The sequence below is a fragment of the Equus przewalskii genome, chromosome X (assembly GCF_037783145.1).
Source record: "Equus przewalskii isolate Varuska chromosome X, EquPr2, whole genome shotgun sequence".
Lineage (NCBI taxonomy): Eukaryota > Metazoa > Chordata > Mammalia > Perissodactyla > Equidae > Equus > Equus przewalskii.
The window spans coordinates 5,486,170-5,509,470 of NC_091863.1; the positions used below are offsets into that span (position 1 = coordinate 5,486,170).

The 23,301-nt window shown below is 38.8% G+C and overlaps 1 protein-coding gene across 1 annotated transcript in view; it reads right to left on the reverse strand.

Moving 5' to 3' along the window:
- Positions 1 to 18,834: 18,834 nt before the first annotated feature.
- The window catches only part of ANOS1 (anosmin 1), a 180,994-nt gene continuing 176,527 nt past the window's right edge, over positions 18,835 to 23,301 (reverse strand). Inside the window, exon 14 of the mRNA XM_070606649.1 lies at positions 18,835 to 22,904. Coding sequence (XP_070462750.1) covers positions 22,846 to 22,904 — 59 coding nt within the window. The 3' untranslated portion in view covers positions 18,835 to 22,845. The remainder of the gene's footprint in view (positions 22,905 to 23,301) is intronic.

Consider the following 23,301-nt stretch of genomic DNA (forward strand, 5'->3'; position numbering starts at 1 on the left):
AGGCCAACGTGGGAGGCATGAATCCCCTGGCACTTCCGTCATGCTGTGCTTTGCCAGGGCAGGCTCTGGTCGCCAGAGAAGGCCCTTAGCCAAGGACAGACAGGTGCTGGGAGCTGGAAGACTGCAAGACAGACCAGAGCAGTGTTCATGAAAATCAGGACTAAGGGAAAAAGGGTGGCAGATCTCTACCTATATCTCTACTTCTATCCGTATCTGTATCTATATCCATATCCATCTCTATATCTCTAAATGTATCTACATCTATACATTTATATCAATAGGTCCATGTATGTGTGCTCATATTTATCCACATACTGATTGTGACTTGGCAAAAAAATCCTAACAAAATCTAAAATGTCTAGATTTTACAAAACACTTTCATAAACAAAGCTAGATATCAACAATACTAATGACCCCCAGAACCTAATTATTTGTAAATTGATTGATTCATGTATAAATTGAAAAGAAATCATTGTATGAAACAACACCTAGATCAATTGGAAAATCGTAACAGAACTGTCAATTATCTAGCAAGTAGTGAAAACGTTAATTCTGTATGCCAAAGCCTATGAGAAAGCTATTTATGTCCACTTAATCTTTCACTATTAAGATGAAAAAGACTGAATATAAATGAACTACATATTCAACAAAAGAAACTAGAAAAAATGTAATTAAAAAAGCAAAATAAGGCATCTACTTTCTGGTTCCACAAGTAAAAAATCAACTGCTCTTCTTGGATCCATAAGAGACAGGAGGACACAGAGCAAACCACTGTCCCCAAGATTGGAGAGACAGACAGGAAAACACAGGGAGTCACAGCTGACCAGAGCAGAAACTCACAAGAGGAATCCTGTGCCAGGCAGGAAATCTGAGCTGTACTTGATGAATTGCAGGAGGCTCACGGTGGACAAGTCTGAGAGTTAAACATTCCTGGAGGCCCCCAAACTTTTGTGAGTTTACCTCCAGGAGTTCAAATAGGTTCTTACCATAAATATCAGAGATAAATCCACTCATGATTCCAGTAGGCAGGAGGGAAAAGGAACTCAACAATATCATGTATCAACTGGATATAATTGACATCTATAGGCTATGTCATCCAACAACAGCAGAATACACATTCTCCTCAAGCTCATACTCACCAAGATAGACCATATTCTGGGCCATAAAACACACCTTTACAAATTTAAAAGAATAGACATCATACAATATCTGCTCTCAGATCACAATGGAATTAAACTAGAAATCAATAACAGGAAGATAACTGGAAAACCCCCAAATACATGGAGATTAAACAACACACCTCCAAGTAACATTGGGTCAAAGAAGAAATCTCAAGAGAAATTTAAAAAATAGTTTGATCTAAATGAAAATGAAAGCACAGCTTATCAAAATTTGTGGGATGCAGTGAAAACAGTGTTTAGAGGGAAATTTATTTCATTGAATGCATATAATAGCAGAGAATGATCTAAAATCAATAATCTAAGTTTGCACTTTAGGAAACTAGAAAAAGAAGAACAAATTAAATCTGAAGTAAGCAGAGGAACAAAAATAAGAATTAGAGCAGAAATCAATGAAATTGAAAACAGGAAATTAATAGAAAAAAATCAATGAAAACAAAAGCAGGTTCTTTGAAAAAAAATCAATAAAAGTGATAAACCTTTAGCCAGGCTAACTAAAAGAAAAAAAAGAGAGAGAGGATACAAATTAATGTAGAACAATTCTTTGGAAGACACAATCTGCCAAAACTCACATAAGAAGAAAGAGATGATCTAAATACGCCTATATCGATTAAAGATATTGAATCAACAATTAGTAACCTTCCAAAACAGAAAGCACCAGGCCCAGATGGGGTCACTGGTGAATTCTACCAAACATTTAAGGAAGGAATTATACCAACTCTCTACAATCTTTTTCAGAAGACAGAAGCAGAGAGAATAGTTCCTCGCTCATTCTATGAGGCTGCCATTACCCTAACAACAAAACCAGACAAAGACATTACAAGAAAAGAAAACTATAGATCAATATCCTGCATGAACATAGATGCAAAAATCCTCAACAAAATATTAGCAAATCAAATCCAACAAAGTATAATAAGAATTACACACCATGACAAAGTGAGAACCAGCCCAGGTATTCAAGACTGGTTCAACATTCAAAACTCAATTAATGTAAACCATCACATCAACAGGATAAAAAAGAAAAATCACGTGATCATATCAATAGACACAGAAAAGGCAGTCAACAAAGTCCAACACTTGTCCATGATGAAAACGCTCATTAAACTAGGAATATAGGGGAACTTCCTTAATTTGATAGTGTCTAGAAAAAAGCAAAGTAGAAGAGAATAAAGATAAAAGTGGAAATTACTGAAATAGTATAAACAATAGCAATCATAAATATATCCAAATGTTATTTCTTTGAAATTAACTATAAAACAAAAGAACTACCAAAAAGTCAGATTAGGGAAAAATAAGAGGGAGTAAAAAATAAATGAGATTATGAATAAAACAGCAGTGTAATCACAGATATTAAAGAAATGCGAAGCATCATAAGAGCATATTTTGTGCACCTCTATGGCAATACATATGAGAATTTTGAAGAGAATGGTTGATTTCCTGCAAAAATATCCAAACTTGCTTCCCAAAGAGGCAGAAAACTGAGTGTACAAATAACCAAGGAAGGTGTTGAAAAGGTAATGTAAAGACACATTAGGTTAAAAAATAATATACATCAGGCCCAGGTGGTTTTACAGCTGAGGTCTATTTGAGCTTTAAAGTACAAATCATTTCTGCAAAATGTGAACTTTTCTAGGCTATAGAAAAAGCTTAAAAACTGCCCAATTTCATATTAGCCCGATTTTAATGCCAAACTTGCTAAGGTAAGTACAAAATAATTGAAAAAATTATAGAATAATGCCATATGATTATTGTGCATGAGTAGATGCAAAAATTCTAAATACAGTCATGCGCCATATAATGATGTTTCTGTTGATGACAGACCACATGTACAACGGTGGTCCCATAAGGTTAGTACCACACAGCCTTGGTGTGTAGTAGGCTACACCATGTAGATTCGTGTAAGTGCACTCTATGATGTTCACACAATGACAAAATTGCCTAACAATGCATTTTTCAAGACATATTCCCATCAGAAGCAACACATGACTGTAGACTATTAGACAATAGAATCTAAGATATTCAAGAGGGTGACTGATATTTTTAATTCAGGATGAAAGGATGGTTGAAGATCTTTTATTCTACTAACAAATTAAAGGAGAAAACCATCTGTTCATATTCATGGTGGCTGAGGATGGAAGGGTGTTTGATACATCCGGCAGCTATTCCTAAAAGAAAATCTAAATAAGATAGAACCAGAAGAAAATGAGCTAGTCATGACTACTTACCACCAAATATCATAAGAAAGAAAGAAGCAATGAACTATTTATATTAAAATCAAGAAAAACAGGGAGGCATGCCGTCACCACTCTTGTTCAACATTGCTTTGGAGGTTCTTGCTAAAGCACAAAGGCCAAAACAATTAAATAATGATTATTCACATATTGTTTTTAAAGTCCAGAGATGTTTAGCATGCAGATGCTGAGGCTATAGATCTAAAAAATCAAAAAGATCAATTAAAAGTAATTAAGAATTAGTGAGATCAACTAGAGATAAATAATACAAATCATATATAACAAAATTTTCTCCCTATTCTAGCCTTATCCAGTGGGAAATTCGAAAAAAAAATACATTTTATTCATATTAACAGCCAAAACTATAGAATGACTAAGAAAAAAAACATTGTAATATATACAATATACAAACATATGTTTTTCTTTTCTTGGTCCTTATCTCTCTCTGCATATATGTATTTATATATATAATTTTCCTAATATATTTCTATACAGTATATATTATGTATCATATTTATAAACATACATATTATATATAAATTCAGGAGCCTTGTGTTCATATTGATGTAAAAACCTGTGTCCTCACTAAATATTCCTGGTGAGAAAATGAAATAAAAATGGTGATTCAAAATCAACATATGAATTTGATACAATTCCAAGCAGCATCTTTTTTTTAAAACTAAATACAAAGAAAGTCACAAAAGAAGTCAGCAGCATGGATGGTCTGTCACCTCCCAGGCCCGTGTCAATGTCAACAGAAAATACAGAAACATATGACATAGCACAGCACTGCTCACTTCTGCGCGGAGAATGGCATCCCGTCTTTTTCCCTTTCTTCCCGCACATTAAGGACCATGTAGAGTGAAGAAGGGAGTGACAGAAGAGGAAGGGGGTGCATAGACTGAACAGTCGGGTTGTCTGCTTCCCCCTCAAATAAGCGCATCAGGACACAAACGGTTTGATTTTAAATACTTCTGGGGAATTAATAGATAAGCCTGGAATGTCGAGAAAACTATGGCACCTAACCGCAGAAATCAAAGAGGGCAACGCTAGAAACGTCGAAGGGGCGTTAAGACGCTGTCTCTCTTCTCTCTGCTTTTGTGCGCTATTGTTTCGCATCTGTAGCCACAACATTGGCCGTCAGCAGGCGGGTTCCTGGATTCCTTCCCCGTTGGTAGATGGACCAGAAAGTTGCACTCATAGCTGGTGGTGGAATCTGCCCTGGCAAATCAGGAGACATCATTCCACAGGGTTATTTTGAGGTTAGTAAACTGACTTTTCATTATCTTTTTTCAATCCTGATGAAGATTTGCACTTTTTTAGTTTTTTTTTGTTGTTTTGGAGGGTTTTTTTTTTTTTTTTGGTTAGTGCTGTTTTAAAAATTGTAATTCATATTTTCTTTGTGTTCATTTTTGTCTACATGATTATTTTTTCAGGCAAGATATACTGCATCTGCTAGTGATTTGGCATTGGACACGAAATGGTTTGATTCAGTAAAGCTTGAGAATAACACCTTCCCTCTGGAACTGCATCCTCCGTCTGTCCTCTCCTTTCTGAACTGCAGAGTTTCTCTCAATTCTTAGCATTATGATACATCTCAAGGAGGTGAATATTATTCCCTCTTTACTGGAAAGAACTTCAAATAAAATCCTTGATTTACTACATTTTTGCCATGCATAAAGGGTTTTCTTAAAATATCGTTCTGGGTTTTGTGTATCACCAAAGCCAGATGGTTCCAGCCCATTATTGTACATATATAAAAAATACACACACACACACATTTCAGGTTCTGCTAAATTATTTTGATAACTTTAACTGGAACTAATGTGAAATAAATGGATAAAAAATTTTAAAATCACCATTTTGAAAAATAGCCAAACAATAATTCTTTCTGCCTGAGATGGTCCCCAGCCATGATGCAGCCCTAGGAAGCCCAGCTGGGTATACTGTCCTCTCTGTGCCTGCAGAGAACTTCCCAGAACTTGATTGTTTCACATGCAGAAGATTAGGTTCTTAATGAGAAAATGATCATGGTTCTATGCCAGACATTTAAATACAGTGTGAAGTGCTTCCTGAAAATATCTATTTTTAATACAGTGTTTTAAAGGTGTGCAGATAAAGTAAAAAAGACTGCAAGAAATGCTATAGAGCCAATACCAACGCGCTGACAGATCTCAAGTGACATCTACTGAAAAATGAATTAAAGCTTTATTAATGCTCAACTATCTCATTGTAATAGTGGTTGTTGGTTAATAAGGGAAGCTGATAGATTCTAACTTCTTCCTTGCCCATGGTTATTTCTCTAACGGCTAAGTAAAATACATTAGAAACATCAGACATCCTTTTGTAACTCAGTATAATATTCGTTTTCTCTGAAATTTACCCCCACAAGATTCAAATGCATTTTATGACTTTTATCATTATGCTTTAACATAAATAATTAGCACAGTTTGAGAAGAAAAAGAATACAAATGTAAATAAAAACTCCCCAATAATGAAAAATTTAAAAATGTCTTTGTTTTGCATGAAAACCTAAATGAGCAAATGATTTCAAATAAAGTCTCTTTTTTCGCACATAGAATCACATTTATAATTCTATTTCTTAAAAAGAATTAAAAATGACCACTCTCTCAATATACATTTAAACATTGCACACAGACGATGTGGCAAGAGATCTTCATTTGATTAATTATTGTTTCGTGTTGCTATCTAGGATGGAAACCACATGGTCTGTGTAACAGACATGTTCTTAGAGTCTAAGAATGCTAACATGGGGGCAGTTTCAGCTGACCTATAGTATGGATTCACGTTAACTTGCTAAACAACACCGGGACACTTTAGAAGGCTATGTTACCTCAGAGCCTATAGACATTAACAAGTTTCATGTTCTGAATGTGAAAAAAAAATTTGTTCACAGACATAGCAGACCTGAAAGTTATGCCTGCCAAAATCAGGAAGACATTTCATTTTACCAGGATGTGGCCAGAGTTTGCCTTTGACCAATTCTGTTTCATTTACTTGATGGATCAGTGACTTACGGTTGACTGAGGATTTCGAGACACATGAAATTTACTAAAGTCACCAGGGGCAAGTCATCAGAACATCAAGAGGCTTCCATCCATAGAGCTCCTGGATGGTTATCGGGCTCTTCCGGCATTGCACACACTCATTCGACGGAGGTTAAATAAGATCAATTGGATTGAGAAGGATTGCTTAAAGAATCATTGAAATAAGCAGAATTTTTTCCAAGGCAGGGCTTCCAATCCTTCTCAGATGACAACCCTTTGGGTGTGTCTCCTGGCAGGAGTTTTTGCACATCCTGGCCACACTGTGCCAGCCGAAGCTGCCAGCTAAGTGCAAAGCTCTATAAATGTTGTTCTGACACAAAAGCTCCTGAGAATTGAAGGGTAAAATGAACGTGGGTTCCGTGTAATGGCTTGGCAGTGATGCTGTTGTGAGAAATTCAACTAAACTTTGTATAAGAAAAGAGTCAGTTGTTCAGCATTCTCCTTTCATTAAAGCTAGCGAAGGGTTTTTTTAAATGCTATAAATTCACTTTGCACGTAATTCCAATCTTTGTGTTTTATTGGATATCTTGTGTCTACATCCATCATTGCTTCAAAAATAAAACAAATATATTTAAACAATAAGGCACTTCCAGGGAAAAACTAACCAGGATTTACTTCCACTTAGGACAAATTGTTCCACATGTAACAACCGTGTCCAAAGAAGTTATAAAATGTCCTTGGTTTTACAATGATAAAAGAAAAACGTTGAGTCCTTCAATTTGACAAGGTATCAAGATTGTTTATCATTGTCTTTTGTGTTATACAATGAATGCAAAATAACTTTCTAGAATATACAAATAACACTTGAATAAACATGCCACTAATGGAGAAAAGGCACATTTTCCCAAGAACCAATATTTTTCCCCTCTGCATTTTCATCTTAACGTTGATGAAAACAATCTTCTGGCAAATTTAGTTTAAAAATAAAATACTGCAGGGGCTGGCCCCGTGGCCGAGTGGTTAAGTTTGCCAGCTCTGCTGCAGGCGGCCCAGTGTTTCATCGGTTCGAATCCTGGGCACGGACATGGCACCACTCATCCAGCCACGTTGAGGTGGCGTCCCACATGCCACAACTAGAAGGACCCACAACTAAGAATATACAACTATGTACTGGGGGGCTTTGGGGAGAAAAAGGAAAAAAAATAAAATCTTTTAAAAAAAATAAAATAGTGCATCTCTCTCTCTATCATCTGTCATCTATCTATCATCTATCTATCTATCTACCTATCTATCTATTATCTTTCTATCTTCTATGTATCTCCTACTCTATGAACAATAAAAGAATGGGGGGAGGGAAATCAATCTTTGTCATTCAAAATAGGCTCTCATTAGTTTTCCCTGTAGTGTACATCTGTTGATCTTTCACTGTACCTCAGAAACATCCTGTGTCCACCTTCAAATTAGCGTAATTTTTGTTCTCGGTCTTCATTGCTTCCTCTGGCTTTCCTGGGACACAGAGAAAATCAGTTTCCTCAACTGTTGCTTAACACACGTGGTATGAATTCCACACTGAAAAGGCAGTGGGAGCACCAGGAAGAGAAGACAGTGGTCTCTCTCATTCTCAATTTTTAATGAGTTTCCTTAAATAGTCACTAAGTAATATTTCTCTTTAGCAGGCACTCCATAATAGTTCAGGATAGAAGTTTAAAAAAGGAAGAAAAAGATGACCAAGGAAACAAAGCTTTCTGAACACAACAATGCTTTTTGCTGCTATATAGTGTATTTAAATATCAGATCAAGGAGACACCTAAATGCCCACCAGCACCAACCTCAGCACTAACTAGCTTCCACTGTGAAGTAGCCGCCATCTTGAAGGTGGGAATGCCCAGTGCGAATTATAAAAGAATTCAAGCAAAACTTCTTTTATCTCCTCATGCATTATTGATTCATTTCACATTTATTTATTCACTAATTCCTTAAACAAACATTTCTTAAATGCTTATTTCCTTGGAAAAATGGCTGGAGGATTGTGTAAGAATATGGACTGCCCTGATAACTCTCATGTCCATATATTGGAGTTGGTATAATCCGTAGAAATGGAAATGTCACTAAGAAGCATTTCCTTTCTTGGTACCCCAAGAAGTGTTCTCCTCCCACAGGCCTCACCCGTCCAGCACAAAGTGAACTGCAAGATGCTAAAGAGTGTTTTTATTCCCTCCTGGAGGCAATTCCACAGGCAATTCCAGTCTAGTGGTTATTGTCTCATATGAAGGTCTTCAGCATAGGGTGAGGTTCATAAGACAACCAGTTTGGATGTAGGAAGCAAGTACTAGAACTTCCATTTATATTTATGTCTACCTAAATAATTAAGAGAATCATTAAGATGTATTGATTCTTGACAGTCGGCTTGACGTTGACTCCTCACACAACAGATGGGATGTGTCATGTCTTTGGAATGTGAGATATCCTGAGGGCAAATTGGGAGTTTGTGCACATGGAGGAGCCCAGAGTGGGGCTTTTTCTCAATCCCCAACTTCCAGTGTAATGTGACATTTGCACAACTAAGTAGATTTGGAGATTATTTCATCTAGGTTTAACTAATCTAGCCTCCACAAAATGGACAGGTAGCTTACAATTTTCCTGTAAAAGAACTGCAGGTTAAAAATATTGATCCACACCTCAGGTCCCTGAGCGCCAGATAAAGCACAGATGACTCTTCTTCTGTTAATCCAAGTAGAAGCTTTTTATTAGCCATATTATGAGGTCAACACGACGACCATCCAATGAGAGCAGACAGTCATCTGTCAGATCTGAAGTTATCAACAGCATGATTTGAAACGTGATTTTACATACACTGTTTTTAGCCATTAACCTCCCCTGAGTGTATGTTATGCCTTGAGATTACTGCTAATTGTATTATAAGCCGTCATAATCAGCAAGACCATTAAAAGTCAACCATCCTGAACATTATTAAAGCTAATGTACATTTTTATGAGAATAAAAGTTAATATACACCATTTATAAATAAAAATACATGGAATCCCACAACTGGAAGGACCTGCAACTAAGATATACAACTGAGTACGGGGGGGGGGGGGGTGGGATGGGGAGATAAAGCAGAAAAAAAAAAAAAGATTGGCATCAGTTGTTAGCCCAGGTGCCAATCCTTAAAAAAAAAAAAGATTGGCAAGAGTTGTTAGCCCAGGTGCCAATCTTTAAAAAAAAAAATACATGGAAAATATTTTTATGTTATAATTTTATGTTAACCTCATGCTTTTTCTACTCCAGTGCTGGTTTTACAATGTAAATAATATATGAATACGATAATGCATGCCTATAATTTGCAAAGTAACAAATGTCACAGATGACAGCCCAGGGCTGTGCTACCTTGAGGTCCCTGTCCAGGAGCTCTGGGAACCCTGTCCCCTAGGCTCTCCAGCCATTGCCTCATACAGGCCAGCCAATTTCCTAACCACTATTTATAAAGGACGAAGTATAAAGAATTTTAAACAACTAGCCTACAGACAAACTTTTGATGAGCTGTCACTTGAAAATGTGTAACTGGTCACTTATACTAATAATTAAAGAACTCAGTCTTAATATTTTTAATACGTCATTTTTCATTTGAAAGTTTTTGAAAAACCATGCCATCACTGGTTCGTATACACGTGGTTTTGTTGAATAAATAAACTTGGATTGTTTCGTTGATTAACAAACTTGGAGATCCCTTTCAGGAAATTATTCTGGATTATTTGGATGGGCCTGATGTAATCACAAGGAGAGGGAGAAGGCAAGAAAAGAGATTCCCCAGAATTGGCCTCACATCCTCAGGTTTTCTGGACCTATTGAGTTAAGGACATTGGCTGTCTTTAAATAGAGTTTGTGGAATGTCAAGCACCAAGTGTCTTGCTAAAGTTAAAGAGAGAGAGAAGCGTTACTGCACAAAATTGGGGTTCTCTTGCCCAATGCTCATAAAGAGCCAATCATTACAGCATCAGCTTTTGAGAAAAGAAAAAAGCTTTATTGCGAGGTCGACCTGCAAAGAGACAGAAGGCAATGCTCTCAACCCTATCTCCCTGATTCAAGATTTGGGGTGAAATTTAAGAGGTTAGGGAGAGACGGCTGGTATGCAGAAGCACTGGCAGGTCAGGTTTTGATTGGAGGGCTTTAAACATTTATTCTAAGCTGTGGAAGGGGCTTTAACACTGGATCTTCCTAGACAATGGACCCCTCACTTCTGATAAGAGTCCAACTTTCAGGTTCCGGTCATGTTCTGTTCCTTTGGTTCCTTGGGGTGGAGGTGAGGGGGTGAATCTTTGGTTCCAGGGTCATTTCAGGTCAAGATTTTCTCCTCTGCACATGTTCTGGCTACATGACTTTGCAAATTTTTTGCCTGTGAAAAACCTTCTGTTGATGAGATGGGGTCAGTTTGAGCCAATCCTGGAGGGTCCATTGTCACAAGAGAAGTGACTCAAAGTATTCTTCTACAATGCCATTTGTTGTACAGAAAAAATCTGGAAGAGCATGAAATTGCTGAGAATGCCAATTTTTAAGCAAGTTAATAGGGAGTCCATACAAATTTCAAACGGAATGATAAAGTATAGATACTAATGGTGACACATACATAGACTTTGGCTTTCTCCAAAAATGTGTCGCTTGGGGCATAATTACTGGATTGGACTCCCAGCTCCGTTTTCAGATGTACCCTTGGTGGCCCTGAGAGGCTTGCTGCTGGGTCATTTGCATGTGGACAATTGTCTGCATTCCTAAGTGGGCTGGAGCTTCAGGGTTGAATTCCCGCCTATTTGTCATCTGATATTTCACTTAGATTTCCCACCCCCATCCCCAATTAATGGCTTGTCACCGAGCAGGGTGGTCAACTCATAAGGCATCCTTAGGTTGACAAAGCTTTGTTTATGGACACAGATAAACTCTCCTCCTTTATGCCAGAATTGGCTGGAAGGCCCCCTCCCGGCCCCAAAGTCCAGCCTTTGTTTCTGTGACTAAAGCTTCCTTGCCTTTGGATTCTGGACAGACGTCAAGAAAACCCCCTCGAGGCAAGTCCTAAATGTTCTGGTGGAGGCGAAGTAAACAGACAACGACTCCACAACAAAAAGCAACCTTTGCCAATAATTTCTTAAGGCAGAACAAAATTCATGCAAAAGATTCGTCTCTTAACGACTTTCCAGAGACTTCACAGGGGTGGCCATTCATCTCCATAACATACACATTTCGGGTTCTCCGGCGTGCTTCCATACTGTAAAATGCATGTTGATTTAAGCTGATCTCATGTTAGGCACAGCGGGGCTGCTGTTGGCTTCCTCTCAATGCCAAGCCGGTTGGCAGGACTTCCACTCTGCTCCCCATATAACTCCCGCAGGGTTTTCTTTTGATTTTTACAGGTGCTAGGTTGTCAGCAACTGGATATATGCCGATGTTTTGGCTTGGGGCCTTCCTTGACGAAGCTGGCATTTGCCCAAATGACAATGCAGCCCCTGTAAACGCACAGGAATGAAGGCACAAAGTTGCTTCCGTCGGCATCGCGGTGGGACCCTCACGCCCACGCCTGGAAGGCAGCTGCAGGGCCAGCCTTTGCCTTCACGGGCGTGTGAACGGAATTTGGCCTGGGCTTCCATTTGCTAACACTTCTGGGAACTTCTGTGAGAATGCTAAGCGGAAGTCTGATAGATGATGCTGGGAGAGGAGTGACAATGCATTTGGGATCGGCTGCTAAGCCTGGAACCAGAGTCACGCCCTGACGTTTCAGATGAAGGAAGTGTTGTAAATGAATTTGGTAAGAAAGGTGTGAAATACTTTGCGTCACTGGTCATAGAAATGCTGGAGCGTCTTTTATCAGCTATTCCCTTGAGCAGGACTACCTTTGGGAACAGAGTTCGAGTACATATTTACATTATGAAATCTTAAACCATTGCATACAATTAATTTGGAAAAAAACTGTAATTATCCTCATGTGGATGAACAATAACACTGGGTCTTCAATCTACTCATGAGTCTATCAACGTTTTTTAAATTAAGGAAAATAATTATTTAATGATATTTATGTTCAACATTGATATAGTTCATTCAATAATCGCTTATTTTGATACAAAAATAGTAAAAAAAAAAATTGGGAACCACTGGCCCATGTAAAATCCTCACAAAAATGTGTCTTCAACTTGCAACCTAATTTGACTTGGCAGGTATTGGAAGTTGAGACATATGGAATTGAGCCAAATGTACAGACATCTCCACTTTTATTATATTCCAAACCATCTAGAACACTTAGTCACATCAAACCTGCAAATTCTCTTCTTGAAACTTCCAGTCTGGATTTCCAAATTTACCATCTGATTGGCTATTTGACGGGAAGTGAATGACAAGTGGGGCCAATCCCAGGGTGGTGAATCTTTGCAGACAAAACTGACGACTATATAAATACTGTACTTTTATTCAAGTCCTTCACTAAGTCCTTAAAAGCATGTCTCCTGAGGGCCAGCCCCAGTGGTCTAGTGGTTAAGTTCATTGTGTTCCACTTCAGCAGCCTGGGTTCGGTTCCTGGGCACAGACACCATTCCTCTGTCAGTGTCCATGCTGTGGTGGCAGCTCACATACAAAAAGAGGAAGATTGGCAGTGGATATTAGCCCAGGGCAAATCCTCCTCAGCAAAAAAAAAAAAGTATGTCTCCTGAAGTTTCCCAAATTTACTCAGAAACGAAAAAGTAGGGATCATTTTCTGTGTAAAATAAGAAAACAATTATGATTTCTCCCCTGCTACCTGGATAAGGGAGGGAGGAGAGAAAAAAGGAAAAGATTTTGTAAAAGAACTTAAAGGTCACCCATATTCCTTAGTATTACACGCCAGTCACCAAATCCAAGTCATAGTTCAAGAAAAGTTAGGTTGCAGGCAAATTGTAAAAGCCTTCAGTTCTGTGCTGAGAGTTGGAATAACCCCATAAGGCAGTGGTTCTCTCCGGCTGTGTATTAGAATTGGTTCAGAAGCTCTAAAAATATCACACCTTCAAGATGCTGATGGAATCGGTCAGGTGCAACTCAAAAACACAACCAAACAGGATAAACAAACCAAAACCCTCTCCTATGTATCAAGGCACATTGACATTTATCTTGCTTTCCATCTATACATAGATAAATATTACATTTAGTATCATATACATTTCATGCATGTATACACAGTACTTTATACATTTATACATAGTATTTCATACACACAAGTATATGTCTCTACACGTACATAAGTAAAATCATGTGCTTGCTTATTCACAGGCAAGAGGATGGGCTGGCAGGCAGAAGAGTTTAGTGGTTAACTGCAAGGATGCTGGCCTGATGTTCATGGCCTGCCTTCATCTTCAGACTCCAAACTCACTAACTACCTGATCTTGGGCAATTGACTTAAACAATTCGTGTCTCATTGCCCTCAGCTTTAAGATTTCACCTGCCCCATAGGATGGCTGTAGAAATGAATGACCTAATGCAAATAACACACTGAGCCAAGGGATACAATGAGTGGGCCCTCGGTAAATGTTAGCTCTAGAGGTGAATTCTATTAGCTGTTCCTCTAGTAAACTACTAACAGGGCCTACGATTGACCCGGTACAACACCAAGCAGGGCCACTCAGCAATGGAAAGAGGGATGGTTTCCATTATTTATAATGAACCCAATTGCATTTGATGGGCTGTTGTTTGAGATGAGGAAGGAGATATCTGGGAAGAAAAGGTCAGTCAGGCTCAGTTCTGGCTTGCACGTAATCTGGTGCTATAAGCATACCGACTGATGGATGCGAATTGGCTGTCTTTGACTACATTTAAATCACTACAAGCTGCCTCTCTGAACGCTATTTCACAATGCCAGGAAAGAGATGTAATTTCTACTAACCACACACTAGAATATACAAAACTGTATTTGGCCCTATGCTTTATTAATATTTGCCACAACAAATTCCCAATTACACCCAAAAGAAGACTGAATGGGAGATGTCTATCTATAGGTTACCTGTATCTATCTGCACGTGTGTATTTTACACGCATTTTCATATCTGCACCTATATCTTTATGTATAATTTAATCAAGCATAAAGTGGAGGAGAAAACTTCAGTTCACTCCACTGTAAGCAAAATGGGATGCTTCAATATGACTTTTTACTTCTTCAGCTCTGCAAGCAGGGATGTTTATTATATCTCCCATTCAACATCACGGTCTGGAGGAGTGGTTCTCAACACGGGCACACATTAGAATTACCTGGGGACCCTTAAAGAAAGCCCTGATGTCCACACTTCACTCCAGATCTGAAGGTGCTGGAAGACACTGGTCTTCTTAAAAGCTCCCCCGGGGATTCTAATAGGCAGCCAGTTTTGAGAGCATCTGATCCAGGGTCACGCTAACAATCAGAGGCGATTGTTCAGAACTCAGTCTTTAACTGTTACATTAATCTGAAACTTGAATCTCTTTCCTCTTTGGGGCAATATTTAAGTTTCTGAACTGCAATGAATTTACTCTTTTTTTCTCCCTTCAATTCACTTCTAGACCATAAATATGCACCTGAATTACTCTCAGTCCGTGCAATGACTTTTCAAATCAATAGATTTTACTTACACGTAAATTTAGTTTCATTGGATAAGACAGATTTTTCTAGACAGACTTGTTAGGCATGCAGCCATTTTATGAAAACAACTCATTGACTGAAATACAAGACAGTATCAAATGCATATTGAGTTGATTAGTTCTATGGCATTAAAGTTAAATTCAGCATAAAATAAATGGCATTCAGCTTTAGGGAAATGTGCAAAAAACATAATTCCTCAAAACTAATTTTTTAAAGTAATTGCGTCTTTTAGATGTTCTTTTGCTTAAAACACAATGGCATGCACATATGTGATAAAATTGCATAGAACTAAACACACACACACACACACACACACAAGTGTGTGTATGTAAAACCAGTGAAATCTGAATAAGTTCTATGGACGGTGCCAATGTCAACTTCCTGCTTTTAATATTGTGCTGTAGTTTTGGGAGATGTTATTATTGAGGGAAACTGGGTGAAGGTCCAGGATAATAATCTCTTTATTATTTCTTACAATTGCGTGTGAATGTACAATTTATTCAGAATAAAGAGAAAAAAGATGACTCCTTCAAACAGATTGGCAAACCATGAGGGCGTGGATTTGCATTTAAGGTTGATAAAGCCAACTCCTACCCATGGAGAGCTGGACTGCACGCTGTTCTTCCTCAGTCCCTAGTTCCCAGCCTACTTCAAGTTCCTATGCTGCAAACTTCTGCCCCCCAGCAACAGTTCCTCTGGTGTGTTGCCATTTTAAAACTTGCTGGGCACCTGAATCAGATCTCTGACTCTTCGTTATTACGTACAGGAACTGTCGTCTTCAGTATTTGTGTTCTCAGTGTCGCGGTCTCGCTTGCTTCCTCACCCCCCTAACTCTCTCCACCCTTTATAGTTCACTTAGCACTTCTGCTTGCTTTTCTCATTTACCATTTATCTCTTAATTCTAAATTTTTTCATTCTTAGTCTTTGCTTTTCCAAGTTCCTCTTACCGTATTATCTATAGATCAGAATGTTTCCTTACGAAGATCTTACATGAACTGCTCACTTCCTCACCGTCTTCTAAAATACATTCCATCACTCCCAGGGATTGGATGTCAGAAAGTGTTGGTGCAAATATAACACTGCGCTTTCCTATTAGTTGCACTAAATTGTTTTAGAGATTGCAATCCCTACTTATCTGACATTTTTAGACACACACACACACACACACTTTGGAATTTTGAAAGCACTTCTAAATAATTAAACCTAATCTTCGTGGTTACCATGAAATGGTGGAACTCTCACTTTGATGAGGAAAACCGAGGCGGAGAAACGGCAGGCACTCTCCCTGTGTCATGGCACAAGAGTTGCCCAATCCTTACTCTTTTAAACATTTTCTTGGTCACCCACAGCTAGCTCTCCTTAAATGGCATGTTCCACAAATGGCTGGTTTACATAAAAGTGTTCTCCAATTTATAACAAAGTCACGTCTTCAAGACACATCTGTGTGAAAACATCTCCCCAAAGGAAACAACGCAAAAACTATTCATTGCGTTTTGGGTCCCTGCCATGGCATTCCACTCATCCTAAAACCTGTGGACCCTCTCATGTAGCTCAAGGAGTAAAAGAATGTGGCCAAAGCCAAGAGTTTTTCTTGTTAGTTTTAAGCCTGATGTCTGGGTCAGGAGCCCACAGTCCTGCTCTTTGAAGGAGTGGATAGAACAGAGGATGGAGGACCAGTTGGAGGTGCAGTGGCCATGCAGCTGTTGGGGAAGGCAGGAGGAGACTGGGGAGGGGGAGAGGCCTCAGTGGCGACAGTGGCTCAGGCAGCTGGCGTGGGGGCTCAGGCAGGGAGGGCGGCTGCAGCAGCCAACTTGAGGCATGGCATCATCTGTGATATGATATGCTATACTCAGGAGGAGCCTGGAATAAAACCCACTTCTCAGACACTTCCTAGTCAAGATCAAGGCCAGTAAAATTCTTTCTCTGGCATCATTTTTGCTTACTTCTCATTTGAAAGTCAGAGGGATAATTTACACCACCAATAAAGACAGGAACTTCCTGCCACTGGTGAGAGCCATTAAGCTGCATTTGCATTAAAATTGAATATGATATATACCTGTGCTTGTATTTGGAAATTAGGTGGTATTGCTAATAATTTTTTTCTATTGCAGTAAGAGTCACATAAGATAAAATGAACCATTTTCAAGTGTCCAATTCCGTGGCATTTAGTACCGTCACAATGTTGTGCAATCATCCCCTTTGTCTAGTTCCAGACGTTTTCATCACTAACTCCAGAGCCATGAGGCAGGCCATCCCTGTTCTCTCCTTCCTCCAGCCCCAGCAGCCACCAATCTCCTTTCTGTCTCTGTGGATTTACCTCTTCTCGACACTTAATAAAAATGCAGTCTTCCCAAATGTGACTTTTGTGTCTGGATTCTTAAGTGATATTATTAATATTGTTCTGGATCTATCCATTGTTTGAAAATTACTGAGCGCCGACTAGAACAATATCTCTACATGTAATGGCTTCTGATTATCAAGGAACACAAAACAAACGTTTAAGTGATTTTTGACAGGAAAATGTCATCATTTTTAAGGAGAGACTACAAAACAAGAAAGGAAAGATAAGTGGCCCCAGAAGACGCTCAGTAACCCCAACCTCAAACCTAAGAGGCAACTCTATTCCTGCCTTTGGAATACGATACACATACAAGTCCCGTCGACTCAACTTCCAAAACGTATCCTCAGTCTGTTGGCTTCTCTCCACGTCCACCGTGACCACTGCGTTTTAATCCACTCTCTGGTCTTCACCTGGACAAAGACCATGGTCTCCTGCTGATCTTCTGCTCCCACATTTGTCTTTTCACAATCCCTTGCACCCACAGCAGCCAGAGTGTTCTTTAAAAATGCTCGATGAGACTCCAAATTTCTTGGTACAGATGCACCCCCCCACCCCCACCCCCCACAGTCCCCTTCCATCCTATGTTGGCTTCTTCCTACTGCTCAGGTCTTAGTTGAGCTGTCAATGCCACAGTGCAGTCTCGACTGAGCACCTTGCTCTTCAGGAACCTCACAGCCACTCCCTAATGCAATGCTGTTTCCTCCTCACCACAGTACTTCCCACCACCTGGCTTCTCACATTTGGTACTCTTTCTTATTTATCACCCATGTCTTCCCGCTAGAATGAAGAATCCATGAAAACAGGGAGCTGGCCTTTCTTGGTCAACGTCCCACCTCTAGAACGGGACCAGGCACCCAGCAGAAACTAAGGAAATGTTTGTTGACTAAATGCATAGATAAATAATAAGTGACTTTCTGGAGAAGAAAATGATCCAGGTTCCCCTGGATAGCACCACTACTTCCCACGCTTTATGGGACGGCATTCTTCTCATTCATCGTGGATATGCGATGGGTCCACCGCATGTCTAAGTGGGAAACGTACTAACTTCGCAGAACTCTTGGATATTGGAGACTCGAAGCCTTCAACACAGAACATGGTGTTGAAAGCCAGAGATATGAATGAACGTTTATTCGCACTACATATATCCAGCATTTTATGGATACATCTGGGGGGCGCAATTCAAAATCGCAGACTATTGATAAATAACGCCACCCAAACCATCACGAGCAACAGCTGCAAATATTAAGGAAAATCTCTGCAGCCTTGATTGTCAAACTCCAAAATACTTTCATGAGGAGGAAGCACTGTCTTGTTACATTGACCAGACCTTGAATTCCATTCACACTGACACGGAAAGTTAGGGTTTTGAATCTCTGTGGTGGCATAGGAAACTGCAAATTTTTCTTCTTAAATTAAAAAAAAGACTTTTTTAGGAAATAAATGAGTCTAGTCTGCTAGGCAGGTTTAACGATACTTTATTACTGAATCAGTATGTACAAACTCTAACATGAAAATAATGAGTCACAGAATATCAGACTATTTACAATACTTTTTTGTTTTTTACAAAATGCTTTTTCTTTACAAGATTACTTTTCTCTAAATAACATGACAGACAGACACAAAAATCTTTTTTTATTACATACATAAATAAATATTGACTTTAAGCAACCACTCTAAGGGACATGATTTCTAGAGAGCATCTGGATGAGAAGATAGCAGTTCTGTTATCTGCACACTACAATATCATTAAGTAAAGGAAAAATAATAACTTTACATAGACACCTCTGTTAATCACTCTGTAAATGGGATAACTTGCTAAAATACTCAGTAGAGGTAAAAACTGAGTCCGGCCATGCAAAACCATAGGTAAGGGTCACCACCTTTATGCATTTATATTTTAGATGAATTTCAAAGTACATGCACACATATTTAGCTTTTGTGTTCTGGCTACAATGTAAAGTTTGTGTAACAAGATTCAGAGATATTTGCAAACACGGGAAGGAGTAAAGTTGAGGAAATCCATGGTACATTTAAGGGCATTAAATAAACATGTCATTATCACAAGTGATGTTGACTGACATGTAAGACAAAATTAATATCTGTACTTGCATGATACAGACACAAGTCAAAATTCAGTCTTTTAAACAAGTTTTTCAGTGGACATAAAAGACACTATTTAGGGCTTTGAAATCAAATGTAGCAACTTCCCAGCTGTTCCTCAGTCCCTGGGGCTTACTTTTGCAATTGACTCCACTCCTTATACAGGCCAAATTTTCATCTATTCAGTAAAGATCACTCTACGATGCAGATTCTGAGCGGGGGGGCCTTTATCCCCCAGGGGTAGTTGGCCATGTCTGCAGAACTTGTGGGTGTCACACCTTAGGGGAGGTGCTCCTGGTATCGAGTGGGTGGAGACCAGGGAGGCTGCTCAACATCCCCCAGTGGACAGGACAGTCCCCATCCCAGAGAATGATCCGGTCCCTAAAGTCAACAGTGCTGAGGTGGAGAAAACCTGGTCCCGAGACTTGGCTGCACGCTCTTTTAAGTTTCAGGGATATAAATGTATTTTTAAACTTTGAACTTTGTTTAATAAACACTGGAAAAAATTACCTGTCATGCACTTTATCGTCTCTAATATGTCATATTCAAACAATGAATGACTTGAAAGGACACTCGTTTGTTTATAAAAATCACTGCATGAGTTTCAGCGATTTTTGCGGATAGCGCAGATGCATTCCTCATCAGAGAGCGAACGCTGTCAATGAAGAGAAGGCATGTAGCTCAGGGCGTCTCGAGTTGGCCACCTGGATTTGACAACTTGGCAGTTTTGATGAGCTCAGTTTTTTAAAGAGTAAATACTATCACCGAATATACTTTTTCTCAAATGAGAGAAATACATCTAATTTCAATAAAACAGAGAATTAACTGCTTCAAAAAGTTTTAGATTTTTTTCTAAAAAAACATAGATTTTATCCGTTTATGAGGGCACTCATTTTTAAAAATAAAAAAATTGTAATTATATTTTTGCTCATTTGATTATTGGAGATTATTGAAATTCATAAAAGAAACTCATGTTTTATTGCCTAATTAATATTTTTCTTCCAATAATACTAATAAAATCTAAATTATTATAGCAAAATTACATGCTCCTTAGAGCTGCTTTAGATTTTTTAAGGAAGGTGTAAGCTTTAGAACCTTCATTGAACTAAAAATATATTTGCTCAATGTCTATTACCCAGACAAAAGAAACATAATTAAATTTTATACAATTAAATTTATATAATAATAATATTTTGTATCTATGTATATATTCCTGCATTTTAAACTATATAATGGTACAAAAATTTGCTGGCACAAATATTAGGATTTGTTCATGACAAATTAAGGTAAAAGATAAACTTGTAGCCGATAATTAGAAGTCTTGATTTTTGAAAGTTTAAGAATTTGAAATTCAGATGCTGGTAATGGCACGGGAATAAACCACAGTTTCAGAGAAGGCTCTCTGGTGTCTGCTCAAGCGCGGGGGCGTTTTAAATGAAGGCTGTTTCCCGTTCTCTCCATTCAAAATATATCATTCTTGGAACCAGGGGACTTCACAACACATGGCAATAAGCCCATCCCAGACCACGTTAGCTAAGGGCTGCAGAAAACCATCTGGAACCAGCGAGAACTTCCATTCTGAGATTTCCCATTTATGTCACTTGTGCAAAGCTGCAAAACGCTGCCTGCACTATCAACTGTTTAAATATTTTAATACACAGGAGACAGTTTTCAATATCCATTATCAGGTATCCATGCTTTGGGGCTGTGTTTCCTAAAGAAATGCATCGATATAATAATAAAATAGTTTCTCTCCCTTTTATATCGCATCTGCTTTTAGACACTGCTGCAAAACTCCAGGAAGTGAAGGAGTCCTGAGCCATCCGCTCTTCCCAGGACTGGTCAGGGCATCCGCAGGCTTTCCGGAAACAACAAAACGACAAGTCCCACCTTCAAACCCAAGAATAAGGGTGCTACTCGTGTAGATAACGACAAGAGGAAGTCCTTTAAAAAAAATGTTTAATTTTGATACATTGCTCTTTTCTCATAGAATCACCACTGATGGGGAAAAGATATTATCCTTATGACCTTTTAGAACTGTGTTTATCCGCCAGTGGTGAGCTGTGAAAACAGTGTCTTCAGTCATTCATCCTCAAGGTATACGCATGTCCATGTATGTGAACATAGACACACACACTTAGGAGTATAACGACACACATATGCATATTTTGAACATATATATGGGTATTCCTCAACAAAAAAGTATATTAAACCAAACGTTTCTGTGTTTAAGTTGCCCCAATAGACACTGCAACGCTATATACTGATAACTTGTTTTGACTTGAGTTCATGCTCTGCGGGGGCAGTGGAGGCTGGGAAATCTTCGAAACAACAGGATAGAACAGATTTGAGAGTAAAGCTTGTTCAAAAGCAAACCACTGTCTTCTATCGATCAAAGCCCCTTCTTCACGTTACTGAGAATATTCTAGCATACAAATAGCTTACTTTGATAAGGAAAAGGCCAACCGCAGGGAAGAATTGAAAATATTCAATAGTTGGGATTCTGTCAGTTTAAGCAAGACGCTTTGTAAATTTTTCGATTCATGAAGATGGTAAACAAAGCGTATAGGCAGCTGTTTTCCACATTAAGGGGAAATATAAAGATAACATATCTGGGAAATCTCTTATACTATAGTTTGAAATATTAAAAAGTATTCCTAGGAAAGAATTTAAATTTCTCCAAGGCAAAATCTGGATAGCAGCTTAATTCACTAACTCCACCTTGCTTTGGACGCCTTTCATCAATCATAATTCACAGATTGGACTCTTGCTTGTCCTTGTATAAAATGAAGCTTCAGGTGCTTGAAGTGGGAGCGTTTTTAGATTTAATGAGTATATTTCATGTTAAATTTTTGGTTAAAATTCGCATGTGATAAAAATCATCTTTTGAAAGATCTGAGTAAATAGGGCCTAAAAACTGTACAATCTTAGTTGATTTTGCAAATCAAATCAATCATTTAGTAAAAAATAAGTTTTATCCCTTAACTTTATGCTTCATGTGTGTATGAACTGTGTATTTGTTACACTAATTTGTTTTGAGAATTTGCCGCTCCAAATTCAGGGAACTCTCAGTTCAGCAATAATTCAATAGACATTAGCAAAACCAGATGTGGAAACGGAATCTGCAGTTACACAGGCCTATTCTTCATTGTCTCATGGGAAGCTGGTGCCCATCCTCACCAGTTCACTGTTAGTCACTGGTTTCCAGATGCGTCGGAGGTGGACAGAAGCACTCAGTGCGCTGAAGTCACACAGGAGAGTGAAGTCCCGCGGGGGGCCTTCTGCTTCTGCAGGGATGCGTGTCCAGTCCTTGAAGGCCCACAAGCTGACACCTTCCATTTGCTCCATTTCGAACCTCTTTTTGAGCTGTTTAGTATCTTTCTGGAGCAGGCTTGTAATGATGTGGATGACGATGTTTGAGATGGGGTCCTAAGAAGTGACAGCACATACATAGCAGTCACATGGCTTTGTACGTACTGGATAAACAGCACGGGCACATTTATTTGTAGCGTGAGCATTAGAGCCGGGCAAAGGTTCCCTCCCACATCCACGTCTTTCCTATTCTGAGTCTGAAGGTACAGACATTCATTCTCTCTCTCCCTTCCAGCTTTTCCCTCCTTCCCTAAAACCATAAAAACACGAGCGAAGACAAGCTCTTTGCCTTAAGCTTACAATTATTTAAGCAAGCCATAATCCCTTTTATTTCCTAAAAAAACTTTGAAAATTAATGAATACTTTTATTGAACAGAATTTCAGTGGAGGACTACCAGGAAAGCATTCACCCACCGCTTACAAACACACAGGGCCAGCAAGCTCCCCCACTGGG